Source organism: Mobula hypostoma, chromosome 4 (genome assembly GCF_963921235.1).
Source record: "Mobula hypostoma chromosome 4, sMobHyp1.1, whole genome shotgun sequence".
Classification (NCBI taxonomy): domain Eukaryota; kingdom Metazoa; phylum Chordata; class Chondrichthyes; order Myliobatiformes; family Myliobatidae; genus Mobula; species Mobula hypostoma.
The window spans coordinates 196,290,255-196,306,135 of NC_086100.1; the positions used below are offsets into that span (position 1 = coordinate 196,290,255).

The 15,881-nt window shown below is 44.1% G+C and overlaps 1 protein-coding gene across 2 annotated transcripts in view; it reads left to right on the forward strand.

The window, feature by feature from the left end:
• exoc6b (exocyst complex component 6B) overlaps positions 1 to 15,881 on the forward strand; it is an 899,778-nt gene that overhangs the window by 711,679 nt on the left and 172,218 nt on the right. For both annotated transcript variants that reach the window (XM_063047162.1, XM_063047163.1), the window contains exon 20: positions 1,116 to 1,189. In XM_063047162.1, the coding sequence (XP_062903232.1) occupies positions 1,116 to 1,189 (74 nt within the window). The remainder of the gene's footprint in view (positions 1 to 1,115; positions 1,190 to 15,881) is intronic.

A 15,881-nucleotide genomic window follows, 5' to 3' on the forward strand; every position in this document is an offset into this window, starting at 1 on the left:
CACACTTGCAAGTTTCTACTGATGTAGTGTGGAGAGCATTGTAACTGGTTGCATCACTGTCTGATATGGTGGGGCCACTGAACAAGATCAGAAAAAGCTGCCGGAAGTTGCAAACTCGGCCAGCTCCATCATTGGCACTAGTCTCCCCAGCATCGAGGACACCTTCAAAAGGCGATGCCTCGAAAAGGCATTATCCGTCATTAAGGATGCCCATCACCCAGGACATGCCCTCTTCTCATTGCTACCATCAGGGAGGAGGTACAGGAGCCTGAAGACACACACTTAACATTTCAGGAACAGCTTCTTCCCCTCCGTCATCAAATTTCTGAATGGACAAGGAACACGTGAACACTACCTCAGTATTTTCCCTCTCTTTTCACGCTATTTATTTAATTATTTTATATATAATTCTTATTTTAATTTATAGTTTTTATGATTATGTTTTGCACTGTACTGCTACAGCAAAACAACAAATTTCGTGACATATGTCAGTAATATTAAACTTAATTGTGATTCTGTCAGACTTGGTAATATTTCCTGATCAATCCGAAGCCTCATAATTATTATATCCATCAACTTGTTTCCTGTTTAGGCTTTAATCTTTAAATAAGTTGTAAAGATGCAGAGGTGAGATGGCAGGTTGAGGGGAGATCGAGCCTTTTAATGTTTTCTTATTAACATTAATAAAATCAGGTGACAGGCATGTAATTGAAAAGATCCCACGGTATGGACCATGCAGGACGGAAAATCACATCAGTTTAACAGAACTGAAAGGATTTCACCAGCTGTAGATTTTATTGTGTCAGGAAAGCATTCGCAAACTGTTTGTTCGGTTGAGAAAGAAGGGAAAAGAAAAACTATGAAGCTAAAACAGCCCATGGGAATAAATTTTAGGTCGATTAGTACAGTTCCTAGCTGTCAAGGCTTGGAATTAATGGTGATTTGATGACAGAATTTTTGACGCGTGAACAAAGAGGTGTAGGGGAGGAAGACATGATTCCTTAGAAGAATGGTACTCCTCTAGCTTGGCCTCACTGTCTGTGCTGTCATCCGTCTGCCAATCTCCCTGTCCATGGTTGTTTAGAGATGTTTTTATCCTCCTTTCTTTCCCACAGACTTTGCCAGATCCGGACCAGTGCCTGGGTTCCAAGGTGACACACTGCTGTTGGCCTTCATCGACTTGAGACAAGTAAGCCTTTGTTTTAAATGTGTGACTGAAGACCGCAGTGCCTGCAGGATGCGATTGACGCTCGTCCATCCCCCCCACCCCCCCACCGCTAGACGACTCCTTGGCGGGATCTTGCCCGTCACCACTCGGAGTTTTTTGTTGGCTTTTGGGCCTACAAGTTGAGGCCTGACCAGTCAGGTCTCTCCCTTTCTTTCTCTCTCTCTCTCTCTTTTACTCTTTCTTAATCTCTCTCTCAACCTCTTTTTATCCATCTCTCTCTCTGTCTCTCATCCTGCTTTTACTCTCCCTCTTTCTCACCGTCTCTCTCTCTTTTTCTCTCACTCATGCCATCTCTCTCTTTCTCTCACTCACTCACTCTCTCTCCCCCCCCCCCCACTTTCTTTCACTTTCACCTGCTCCCCACCGTGACCACCAGATTTGGCAGAGGAGGCAGGGGGGGTTCTGTCAGCAGTATCGATGCTGAGCAGGTGTTTGACGTATGGGGAGGAATGGGGATCACCTGCTTGTCAGGGCTCCTTGTTCCCTTTCTTTGGAGTGATAACGTGCGGAGAGCAAGGAGAGGAATGTGCATTCTGCCTTCTCCAAGCCTGCTGACAAAGTGCTGTGTTATAAAGTTGACCTTGCTCCACCTCTCACTACCAGAAGCCACCGACGGGGCTTCTCCCTCCTCTCTCCGCCAGCGGCTGCAGGGATCTGCTCACTGTGCCGACGTCCCAGGACAGCGGTGGGCGTGCCACGAGCAGAGAAAGGGGTCTCTTGTCCTGTCATCTTTTCAGTCCGAAGATAGATGGGGATTTGTCAGCCACAGTGACTTTATGCTCTAAACCCACTTACTTCTGTGTTTTAGTTCACGGCTGTTGATGCTGGGAGGATCTCACAGTCATTAGCATTACTATTTGTGTTTGAACCCTCTTTTAACTGTTGCTTTGTATTCACTTACACGATTGTATGTACTTAAATTTACTGTGATCTGTAGCGGCACGGTGGCGTAACAGTTAGCGTAACACTTCACAGTACCAGCGACCGGGGTTCATTTCCACTCCTGCCCGGAAGGAGTTTGTACGTTTTCCTCGTGGCCATGTGAGTTTCCTCTGGGTGCTCTGGTTTCCTCCCACAGTCCAAAGACGTTCGGGTTAGCAGGTTAATTGGTCACGTGGGTGTAACTGGGCAGCACGCGGTTTCTCCTTCCTCTTTCCGCCGGCAGCTGCGAGGATCTGCTCACTGTGCTGACATCCCAGGACAGCGGCGAGCAGTGAAAGCAGTCCCTTGTCCCGCCGTCTTTGGGCCCGAAGGACCTGTTACCAAGCTGTACCTCAAGATAAAAATTAAATAAAATTACGCATGCAAGCCAACTTCAGCACTTAGTTGTGATACACAAGGTACTGGTATTAAACATTAGTAATTTTCCTGGGTTCAGGCTTTGCAGGAGCATCCCATTACCTGCGTGAGTGGCCAGATGTGGGCAGCCACTCTACGGGTATTTGGATAAAGGGGCTTCCATTAGTTATTCAACTAAAGGTGTAAATTAGGTTGCGTTTTTTGAGCAACACACACAAAATGGAGGATTTCTGCAGGTCAGACAGCATCTATGGAGAGGATTGAACAATTGACGTTTTGAGCCAAGACCCTTCATGAAGACCTGGGTCATCTTCAAATCGACTATTATTCCCTTCCACAGATGCTGCCTGACCTGCTGAGTTCCTCCATCATTTTATGTGCTGCTCTGGGTTTCCAGCATCTGCAGATTCTCTTGTGTTTATGATGATGAGCTGATTGTGATGTGAACTAGTATGGTGAGGTAAGGGGACAGTGAAAAAAGTGCTTACAGCAACATCACAGACAGCCTCACAGAATATGGATTACACAAAGTAGTGAGGAAAGAAACTGCAAAAGAAGATATCAGTGCATAAACACAATCTGAAACAGGCCCATGGTGATGCAAGAGTGTTCCATTGCTGAGATAGGGTTAGGGTTGTACAGGTCATTCAACAACCTGACGGTTGTAGGAAAGTAGCTGTTCCTGAACCTGGTGGTGTGGAACCTCAGGCTCCTGTACCTCCTGCCCAGTGGCAGCAGTGAGAAGAGAGCATGGTTCAGATGGTGGACATCCTTAATGATAGATGCAGCGCCTCCTGTAGATGCTGTCAGCGGTTGGGATGGATCAGGCCGTGCCCCGATGGACCGGGCTGTGCCCGCAACCTCTCGCACACCTGAGTAAGAATAGCTCATGTAACTTCAAATAGTATCAGTGAGACTAGACAGTCAAGTGATTGGGGTCTCGCCATCGGTAAGTCCGGATTTTGAGGCCTAGTGTTTGGTGATCCTGGGATTGATGCTGAGGATCCTGGCTTAGGGTCCAGTCGGAAGTCTGCAAGTTGAGTCCTTTTGCCCGGAACGCTAACATTGCGAATCTCTGAGAGTCCACTGGGAAATTCAAAGCCCCATGTCTACAGGCCTGAGTCCAAGACCATTGAAGGCTCAAGGCTGAGAAAGACAGTCCGTCCTAGGGTTAAAGGACTATGTCCCGAGAAGGGTCTCGGCCTGAAACTTATGGTGTTTATCTATTTCCATAGATGCTACCTGACCTACTGAGTTCCTTCAGTATTTTGGATATGTGGCTTGGGTATGCGTGTGTGTGGGAGGTTTCCCCCACATTTCTCAGACGTACAGTTAGGGTTATTGAGTTGTGGTTGTGCTATGCTGGCGCCAGAGGCATGGTGACACTTTCGGGCTAACCCCAGGACAACTTGGACTGTGTTGGTTGTTGCCATAGCATAGTGGTTTGTGTAATGCTGTGACAGCACCAACAATCATTGATCAGTGTTCAATTCCTGCAGCTGTCTGTAAGGAGTTTGTATGTTCTCCTCATGACCGCATGGGTTTCCTCCGGGTGCTCTGGTTTCCTCCCACGTTCCAAAGACATACCGGTTAAGGTTAGTGAGTTGTGGGCATTCTATGTTGGAGTCAGAAGTACAGGGAAACTTGCGAACTGCCCAGCACCATCCTTGCTGATTTAACTTGGCACTAACAACACAGTTCATTGTATACATCAATGTTTCATTGTACATGTGAAAAATAAAAATAATCTTTAATTCACTGCGGGAATCAATTCAGCAAGTCACTTTACAGCAATCGCAGAAATAAAAGGCTTAACTTTGAAGAGTGTTTGATGTCTCTGAGCCAGTACTTGATGGAGTTCAGAAGGTTGAAAGGGGAGATCTCACTGAAACTTACCAGTTGGGCACCACGAAAGTGTAGTACCCAGATCTGGGCCATACCCTCCAAATATCCGGACGTGCCTCTCGGTTTTTTGCACTACCTTACTTTCCCTGTTCTATTTTCTATTTATGCTTTACTTTCCCTTTTCCATTTTCTATTTATGATTTATAATTTAAGTTTTTACTATTTACTATCGATTTGTACTCCAGGGAGCACGAAGCACAGAATCAAATATCACTGTGATGATTGTACGCTCTAGTCTGTGGTGGCCAGTGCGATCATGTTTGCTGTTGTGTGCTGGGGCAGCAGGCTGAGGGTAGCAGATACCAACAGAATCAACAAACTCATTCGTAAGGCCAGTGATGTTGTGGGGATGGAACTGGACTCTCTGACGGTGGTGTCTGAAAAGAGGATGCTGTCCAAGTTGCATGCCGTCTTGGACAATGTCTCCCATCCACTACATAACGTACTGGGTGGGCACAGGAGTACATTCAGCCAGAGACTCATTCCACCGAGATGCAGCACAGAGCGTCATAGGAAGTCATTCCTGCCTGTGGCCATCAAACTTGACAACTCCTCCCTTGGAGGGTCAGACACCCTGAGCCAATAGGCTGGTCCTGGATTTATTTCATAATTTACTGGCATAATTTACATATTGCTATTTAACTACTTATGGTTCTATTACTATTTATTATTTATGGAGCAACTGTAACGAAAACCAATTTCCCCTGGGATCAATAAAGTATGACTATGACTATCAATTGTTTGGTGACAATAAAGTAAAGTAGTGGTTAATGTGATGCTGTTGCTGCTTGGGGCATCAGAGTTCGGAGTTCAATTCTGACATTGTCTATAAGGAGTCTGTATGTCCTCGTGAGATGTGTGGGTTTTCTTTGGGTGCTCCCGTTTCCTCCCACAGTCCAAAGTCATACCCATTAGGTTAATTGGTCATTGTAAATTGTACTGTGATTAAGCTAGGGCTGAGTAGAGAGTTGATGGGACAGTGCGGCTTGAAGGGCTATCTCTAAATAACAATTACAAGTAAATAATACAGAAAGGCCTGGATAGTGTTGATGTGGAGAGGATGTTAGCATCTAGGACCAAGACTCAAAGTATATTTGTTATCAAAGTATGTATACAGTATGCAACCCAGTTTGCCCTCCCCCAGGCAGCCACGAAACAAAGAAACAAACCTCAAAAACCCAATGAGCGAAAAAAGAACAAATGTCTGCAAGTGGCAAAAAGTGAGTGAGCAACACACAGAGTATCAGACGTCAAACCAGTAGTATTCAGCTTAGTTCAGTTCAACGCCGCCCCACTCACCCACTGCCGGCCGCTGGGCCATTCTTCACTGCAGCGCCCCAGTCCGCATCGGCCCAAACGCACACCATCAAAATATATATCACAGGTTGCAATTGCACACAGCTTAGTAGTAGAATCGTATTTGAAAGAAGAAATAAAAGAAGTAGTTTTGTGTACTGTCTGCAGGATGCTGCCATTGGTTGCGTTATTTGCTGGGCCATCTTGAAGTAGAACGATGCACGTCCCTTTAGGACAGAGAGAAGGAGGAATTTCTTTAGCCAGAGGGTGGTGAACCTGTGGAATTCATTGCCACAGATGGTTGTGGAGGCCAAGTCATTGGATATATTTAAAGCAGAGTTTTCTAGGTTCTTGATTGTTATGAGGATTAAAGGTTACATGGTAAATTATAAGGGATAGAGATAGAGGAGACAGCCATTTACTCTTGTTTACTCTTCCTCAAGGGCATGTAGCCAGTGGCACAAGATGTCTTCCTTGTTGATATATGTCTCCCACGTCCCATGGATTAGCATACTAACTCACTGCGAAGTGGATTGCGCGATGAAGGGGACCTGACTGGTTTGACAGACTCCTGCACAAACTCAGCGTAAATTTAGCTTTTGCTCTCTGTTGCTAAGTGGTGACCTCTCACCTTGGTCTCAAAGGAGCAGGTTAAAATCCTTCTCTGGGATTAATAAACACAGAACATAGATCAGTGCAGCACATTGCATCCCCTTTGGCCCATAGTGTTGTATCAACCTTTTAACCTGCTCCAAGGTCAATCTAACCCTTCCCTCCCACATAGACTTCCAATTTTCTTTCATCCATGTGCCTGATTAAGAGCCTCTTAATGTCCCTAATGTATCTGCCTCTCTCTCCATCCCTGGCAGCAGGGGCCCCCAACCTTTTTACTGCCATGGACCCTTACTATGAATTGAAGATTCCATGGAGCCCAGGTTGGGAACCCCTGCCTGACAGCATGTTCCACACACCCACCACTCTGTGTAAAATCCCTGCTTCTGACACCCTCCTTATACTTTCCTCCAATCACCTTAAAATTATGTCCTCTCATTTCCGCCCTGGGAAAAAGTGCCACTCGATCTATACCTCTTATCATCTTATACACCTCAATAAAATCATCTCTCACCCTTCTCTGCAAAAAGAAAAGCCCTAACTCCCTCGATCTATCCTTATAATTCAGTCAGCCTTCTGGTAAACCTCCTCTACCCCAAAACTAAGCTGACAATGCTGGACTGGGGAATCCTGCATCTTCCAAACACGGCTTTAAATTTGAGCTCCTCTATCCTCTCTCAGAGTGATGTAAAAGGCCCCACAGCACAGAATTCAAGATCATTTAATGTCATTTACAGTACACAAGTCCCTACCTAATTCTTACTCTAAATCTGATGCAGAACAAAAGAAATCACAACAAGATAAACAACACAATAATAAAAATCACAATAAATAAACACAACATAAGGTAGCTGATATACATAGATTGACTGTATGTCCATAAATTGACACTAGGCACAGGAGTGTCTGTACATAAGGTGACTCTGATAGGCAATGATAAAGTAGTGGTGGCTGGGGGTGTGGAGGGGTGAGATAGTGGGTGGAGATGTTGATCAGCCTTACTGCTGGAGTCTGGTGGTCGTGATGTGGATGCTACGTAGCCTCCTCCCTGATGGGAATGGGACACGCGGCCCATGAGCAAAGTGGGTGGGATGCTTCATGATGTTACTGGCTCTTTTCTGGTACCTTTCTGTATATATGCCCTTGATGGCAGGTAAGCAGGTGCCAGTGATGCGTTGGGCAGTTTTGTCTACCTTTTGTAGAGCCTTCCTGTGTGCCACAGTCCAGTTTTCATACCATGCAGTGATGCAGCATGTCAGGATACTCCCTACTGTGAAGGACATGAGTATGGATGTGCAAAGTCCAGCTCTCTTCAGTCTCCTCAGCAAATAGAGGGATTTGTGAGCTTTCCTGATTGTGTATCTGGGACTATGAGAGGTTGTGCAAGATGTGCACTCTTAGGAGTTTGAAACTGCTCACAATTCTGGGGAATATTAAAGGTCTCACAGCGCAGAATTTCCGGCTATCTTCTGCAGAACCACGGGCAAGCATTTATCTCACCTCTCAAGCAACGACTGAACAAAATGTGTTTCGTGGATCTGTTTCGGGATCTCGCTGTGCTGAGGAACTGCCGTCTCGCTTCCTACACTACAGCAAGGGATGTCATTTCAAAGGATACTTCACTGGCTGCGAAGCGCTCAAGGATGTCCTGAGCATAGAAATGCAAATGCCTTCTTCCTGCTTTCACGAATCAACACTTTTGAGCTTTCATCAGCTCCCCACTGCTGGTGGGGGGGGGTGGGGGTGAGTGACTTGGGACAGGGAGTGTCAGTGAAGGGTGCAGGGCACAGATAGTTTGTCAGGGAGTTATCTGAATAGTAATACTTTATGACAAGCCCAGTGACTTGCTTTTGACAAATGCAGGATTATACGTACAATAAAAGAGTTGGTTTGGAAGCACTTAAGGAGATTTAGACTGGTGAACTCATGTAGCTGTTGTATAATGAATTGTTGATCCGATATACTGAGACAAATGGTAACAGATCAGCATCTGGGTAGGTGACACTTTCTGAATTGTTTGAGCTGCTCTGCAATCATTAGCTTTGTGACCTGCGGGTAAAGAAAAATGTCCATTCTCTACTTTACTGAACAGTAATGAGTAAGGATACCATCTGGAATGGGAGGGCGACTATACAGGATCGAAATAAGCTGCAGAGAGTTGTAAACTTAGTCAGCTCCACAAGGGCACTCGTCTCCGTAGTATCCAACACACCTTCAGGCAGTGATACTTCAAAAAGGCAGTGCCCATCAAGGACCCCATCACCCAAGTCATGCCTTGTTCTCATTGCTACCATCAGGGAGGAGGCACAGGAGCCAGAAGACACACACTCAACGATTCAGGAACATCTTCTTCCTCTCTGCCATCTGATTTCTGAATGGACATTGAACCCATGAATATTACCTCACTACTTTTTAATTTCTATTTTTGCACTACTTGTTTAACTATTTAATGTACATATACTTACTGTAATTTGTTATTTTTAAATCTATCATTATTGCATTGCACCGCTGCTGCAAAGGCAAGTTTCAAGACCTATGCCGGTAATATTAAACCTGTTTCTCATTCTGAGATCCAGGATGCAAGGTTGTTTATTGTCATTTTCCAGTACATGAGTACAAAGGAGAACAAAATGATCTGGACTCCAGATCCATTGCAGCATAAATAAAAACACAGTAACATAACACATACAAAATGCTGGAGGATCTCAGCAGGGCAGGCAGCATCTATGGAAAAAGAGTTAACAGTTGACGTTTCAGGCTGAGTTCCTTCTACAAGACTTCAATCTCTCCTTAAACTGCAAACCACTGTTCCTTATATTACCTTTATAACTGTACCCTTTCTTTTAATGATTCATGTGCCCTGCCTCTCAAACCTCTTGAATCCCCAACACCTGTCCTGCTAATAAAAAGTTTTTATTTCTTGATTAACTCAAACCTTTCTGTAGTTTAATTTTTATGTTTAAAGTTACCTGCCACAAATAGTTTGGCTTTACAACACAAATCTGGGCAGTTACAAAGCGTCGGGCGATGAATGGAGGTGATGTGTGATACCTTTAAGGTTTCGGAGTTCAGAACAGATGATCAGGAAGAAGCTATTAAAACACGCATTCTTACAAAGCTGCCTGGGACCGTATAAATAAAGTGCTTGGTGTGCATGTTTCTTGGTGTGTGTATGCCTAAGTGTGTTTGCTTGCATATGCATGTCTGAGGAATGCCTGCTTGTCTAAAAGGATTGGGTATCTCCTGAGGAGTGTTGTAAAAGCAAGAGTGATGTGTCCATTATTCGAGATCCTGGTGTCTAGGCTACCTCGACAAGCAGTGGAATTAGAAGCTCATTAATCAGCCTGTCACTGCTGGGCGGAGGTGGCAAGGCTGATGAGCCGACTCATCTCTGCGTGATGTCTCGACAAGGGCTTGCCTTCGAACTCACTCTTCACAAAGACCGCCGAAGCTCTGGGCATTAGACCTTTTTTTTAAAAAAGAGGCAAGGCCAAAATAAACATCTTCAGGGCTTTTTTTTGTTAGGTATAATTATTCTCCTAGGAGGTGCAGGAGCCTGAAGACACACACTCAATGATTTAGGAACAGCTTCTTCCCCTCCACCATCAGATTTCTGAATGAACCAACCCATGAACAGTACCTCAATACTTTTGCTCTCTTTTTTGTACTAGTGTTTAATTTATTTTTAAGATATATTTTGTATTGTAATTTACAGTTTTTTACATACAGTACTGTGCAAAAGTCTTAGGCACATGTTAAAAACAATTATGCAAAGGGAAACAAGAGAAAATCTGCAGATGCTGGAAATCCGAGCAACACACACAAAATGCTGGAGGAACTCAGCAGGCCAGGCAGCACCTATGGAAAAAGAGTACAGTCGACGTTTCAAGCGGAGACCCTTCAGCAGGACTGTAATGGGCAGATGCTTTCAAAAATAAGGAATTCAAAAGATTCTATATATAAAAGAAACTATAAAGTGCAATAAACAGTAAAAAACTAAATCAAAGCAACATTTGGAGTGACCACCCTTTGCCTTTAAATTTGCATCAATTCTTTGAGGTACACTGTTGTGCAGTTTTTAAAGAAAATCGGCTGATAGGTTGTTCCAAGCACCTTGGAGAACCTGCCACAGTTGTTCTGCAGACTTGGCTGTCTCGCTTGCTTCTGTCTCTCCAGGTAATCCCAGACAGACTTGATGATGTCGAGGTCAGTGCTCTGCGGAGGCCTTACAATTTGAAACTATACAAAAAACGTCTAGGGTGCCTAAGATGTTTGCACAGTACTGTACTCACGACACAAGTCAGTGATAATAAACCTGATTATGATTCTGAGCCTGGCACCAGGAGCCAGAATAAATATTACCCCGTTGACAGAGGGGAGTGATGGTATCTCCCATTCTCCTGATTCGGCTAAACTTCCCAATAGTTTGTGGGCCGATTGCACTGATTTAATTTTAGTTATTTGTTAACAGGATGCGGACATAACTGGCAAGACTAATTTTTACCGTTCATTCCTAATTCCGCTGATTAGTCTAAATTGGCATCATGGTCGGCGCAGGCTTTATGGGCTGAAGGGCCTGTTCCTGTGTTGTACTGTTCTGTGCTCTGTGAGGTAGGGATGATCCCTGAGTACGATACGATGGGCTCTTGATCTCGCAGAGCAACACGTGCAGAATGCTAGAGGAATTCAGCATGTCGGTCAGCATCTATGGAGGGAAATAAACTGTCTGTTTCAGGCCAAGACCCTTATTTTATGTGTGTTGCTCAGGATTTCCATCATCTGCAGAGTCTTGTGTTTATTATCTCTCGATCTCACCATCCATCTTGCCATGATCTTGCACTCAGTGCCTTCCCGCATTACACTTTCTCTGTAACTGTAAAACCGAATTCTGCATTTTATTATTGCTTTCCCTTGTATACCACAATGGTCCCTCTGTTGTTCCGCGTTGACCATGGAGGTTGCATCCCAGCTGCCTGCATGATATGCAAGCCAGAGCTGTACGAAATGACGAGCAAGCTGTTGCCCACTCAGGCTCCCCCTCTCCATGAAGCTGATGAATCCAGAGGAACAGTAGAGACTGATAAAGTTTGACACCAAAACATTGCAGAAATACACACAAAATACTGGGGGAACTCAGCATATTGTATGTATTCCTTTGATTTCCAGCATCTTCAGATTTTCTCTAGTTTGTGAACATTGCAGGAGCTGCCATTCAGTGTTGAACTCAATGTAGGACTGTTTTAGGGACTCCAGACCCAGATTTATCCTTGGGAATTAGTCCCAAAGCCTTCTCCACCAGCGTGTATAGCCACAAGGCAGTGGAGGTTTGAGATCAGAGGTTTCCTTCTGCTAGATAAGCTGCCAACCAAGTTGATGAACCCCGTCTACCCGAGCAACTGGTTTTAAGGTGCCAGTAGCCCACCTTTGCCCCTTTTCCTTTCAGTAGAAACAGTTCTGCGGGCTTAGTAGCTAAGCCACATGTGAAGGCCAGGAGATGCACTTGTTTGTCAGAGGCTATTTGAGATGCACTCCATTGGGAGCATTTAATAGGTAGTGGGAGCTTATCCCCACTACCTCCCCCTGGATATAACAATCTTAATGGACTGTTTTAAAAGAAGAATGAATAGGTTATGCAAAACAAAGTTTCTCACTGAATCTTAGTACATCTGTCAATAATAAACCAATTAATGAATTTCTATTTCAAATACAAAGATGTGTAACTAGCATAAGGAATTGTCACTGGAATAATAGACCAGCCCATGTCAATCAGGACAGTGGGTCTGCACCTTAAATATCAAGTATTTTTCTCCTTCCACAGATGCTGCTCGACCTGTATGTATTGGAATATTGTGAGCAGGTTTGGGCCCCTTTGATAAGAAAGAATGTTCTGGCATTAGAGAGGGTCCAGAGAAGGTTCACGAGAATGTTACTGGGTATGAAAGGGTTAATACCTGAAGAGCATTTGATGGCTCTGGACTGTACTCGCTGGAGTTTAGATAGGTAGCTAGATAGATAGTCATACTTTATTGATCCCGAGGGAAATTGGGATTCGTTTCAGTTGCACCAACCAAGAATAGAGTATAAATATAGCAATATAAAACCATAAATAATTAAATAATATGTAAATTATGCCAGTTTGTAAGAACAAGAGGGCAATCTCATTGAAGCCTATTGAATATTGAAAGGCCTAGACAGAGTAGATGTGGAGAGGGTGTCTCCTGTGGTGGAGGAGTCTAGGACCAGAGGGCACAGCCTCAGAATACAAGGATGTCCCTTTAGAAGAGAGATGAGGGGGAATTTCTTTGGGGAGTGGTGATCTATGGAAGCCAAGTCACTGCGTATATTTAAAGCGGAGGCTGATAGGTTCTTGATTAGTAAGAGCATCGAAGGTTATAGGGAGAAGCAGGAAAATGGGGTTAAGAGGGATAATAATTCTGCCGTGGAGCAGACTCGCTGAGCGGAATGATGTAATTCTGCTCCTGTGTCTTATGGTCACTGATTTCCTCCAGTGGGTTGTTTTTTTTGTTCTAGATTGCTGTAGTCTCCGTGTAAAAAGAAAACGACCTCTGACATCCCCCTTATACTTTCCAACAATCACCTTCAAATTATGCCTTCCATCATAATGGTCATTTCTGTCATTGGTAAAATGTCTCTGGCTCTCCACCCTATCAATGCCTATAGTACATCTCTAGCAAGTCACCTCTCATCCTCCTTCACTCCAAAGTGAAAAGCTCGAGCCTGCCAACTTATCCTCATAAGACTTATAGTATGAAGTACAGGTATGTCTTCTGAAGTACGGTAAGGTACGGTTACAATGAAATACTACTGTTACCATCACCTGAAGACACACAGTTAGCAATTCAGGAACAGCCTCTTCCCCTCTACCATCATATTTCTGAATGGACATAAGCCCATGTACTAGGGTAAAGATAGAAGGCACTCCTTCCCTCCGCTAGCCTGCAGGTTACTCTTCTGAGCAGCTGGTGCATATCACAAGCCGTGACTATGCAACCACTGACCTGAGAGTGAGGATCGAGCCATCATTTACCAATTGCTGAAGCAGTCTTGGAGCCAATTCGAAATGGCAGATCCGAGGCGAGGCAAGTGGTGCTGAGGTAGCGCGGCCCGGGCCCGGGTCTGGGTGTATATCGGGGCAGCAGGGTCTGGGTCCGAGGCCGAGAAATGAGTCGATGTTTGGCCGATTTAAGTGCCCACCAGACTGAATAGGTCAGGGTGTTGGGTGCGGAGGCGAGGGACGGCCCACTGTTCAGTTCGCAGCTTAGCAAGGTTTACTCGTCTCTGCGCTGAACTGAGACGGTGGCCTGCACCTAACAGCTACTGGTCTGGATCCAGTGATGATTGGCTTCATGGCTGTGAACTCACTTTTGTTGGCTTGAGCTTACTTGCTCACTAATATTATTTGCAGGATTGCTTTTTCTCTCCGCACATTGGGTGTTTGGCGGTCCTTTTTAATGGGTGCTATTGGCTTTCTTTGTTTCGAGGCTGTCTGTAAGGAGACAAATCTCAAGGATGTATATAGTCTACATTCTTTGACAATAAATGTATTTTGAACTTTGAACTTTGAACGTGCCAACTCTTTACAGATGTTGTTGGAACTGAAATCCGAACTCTTGATGCCCCAAGTTGTAATAGCGTCCTACCAATTGCTATACTGCCGTCATCATCATCGTTATTATGTGACGGGGGCAATCATGGTCCTCGAAAATGATTGCTCCTGGCAAATTTTTCTACATTAGTGGTTTGCTTTTGTCTTCTGCTGGCAGTATCTTTACAAGACAGGTGACCCCAGCCATTGTCAATATTTCAGAGATTGTCCTTTGGTAGAAATGTAACTTCACCACACAACCCTACCATAGCTTATGCCAGCTTTTGTAAGGAACAGCAGAGAATAAAAAGTGTGATAAACTCCAGGAAGAGCATGCAGTAGAGCTGCATGATCCCACAATCAACCAATCCACCTCAGTCTCTTCACGATGCCATCACTCTCAGAGAATCAGCTTGCATTCACACCACATAAGATAAGAATGCTTAAGTGCACAGAATAGGGAAATGTCTACAAGACCAGACATGAGATCGTAAGACATAGGGGCAGAATTGGGCCACTCAGCCCATCAAGTCTGCTCCGCCATTCTATCATGGCTGATTTATTATTTCTCTCAGCCCCATTCTTTTGCCTTCTCCCCATAACCTTTAATGACCTGATCAATCAAGAGCCAATCAACTTCCACTTTAAATATACTCAATTAATGTTCCCTCTAAGTTGTAATGATCACTGTGCAATTTCTTGCCCTGTGACAGCAACGTGTGTGCACTGAATTTTATATGTAGATGTATTCATTTCAACAGCAAGCAAATCACTGTCAAGAAGAACTTTGATCTCCTCTAGGTTTGATTGTTTTTGCTCTCATTCATCTGCACTCAAAAAACATACGTAGATATTTCTCGTTGCTGCAGTTCCTGACCTCATAAGCTTTCGGTGTATCAGTTTCTACCATTTCATTAAGTCATTCCACTTTAACTGAACTAGCAATTCCTTTGCATTTTATGCCCTTTGCTTCTTTGGAGTTCAACATAGTGAATCAATAATTTCTTCACTAAAATCAGTATAAGTAAGCCAGTTCTAAAATCTGCAGACAAATCATCAGAAACTCCACGTTGTCAACATCGTCTGCATCAGAAACCAGAAAAGGAAATATGACTGTTTATGATTGTGAAACATGCCAATGAGGTAGAGGGTGACAACTTTTTATGCCCTGTTTAAATTCCTTTGTGCACTAGTAGCAAAAGACGTGTGCATGTCCATTTGTGCACACCTTAGAAGGAACATTGTACTCAATCACTTGGCCTCCATGGCCATCTGTGGCAATGAATTCAACAGATTCACCATCCTCTGGCTAAAGAAGTTCCTTCTCATCTCTGATCTAAATGGATGTCTCTCTATTCTTTCCCACCATAGGAAACATCCTCTCCACATCCTTTCAATACTTGATAGGTTTCAATGAGATCCCCTCGGCCCCCCATTCTTCTAACCTCCATTCAGTACAGACCCAGGGCCATCAAACACTCCTCATACGTTTACCTTTCATTCATGGGATCAATCTCGTGAACCTCCTTTGGACCCTCTCCATCTGTCTACTTTAACGACATGTTTTTGTTTTGTTTATTTATCTGGGTTCTCTTTATCTAGTTTTAGGACTTACATGAAGATTTGATCACATTTTAGGTCATATTTTAAAATTCTACATGGTTCACAAACTTTTGAGCATCACTGCATATTGGACCTAATGCAGTCTGCTCCCTTGCTGATTTTACGGAATACTGATTGAAGAAACTGTCACAGATATGCTTTATTAACTTGTCTATGTTACCCTTGCTAATTCACCAAGTCTATAAAATGGGCAGTGATTTCTTGTGATGGGCAGAAACTTTCAGTCTAAAAGTGACTTTCCTCATTATTGTTGGGAGATTTTCTTAATTACCTTGAGAGAAAGCAGTAGATATAACATCGGTAAGAGACAAA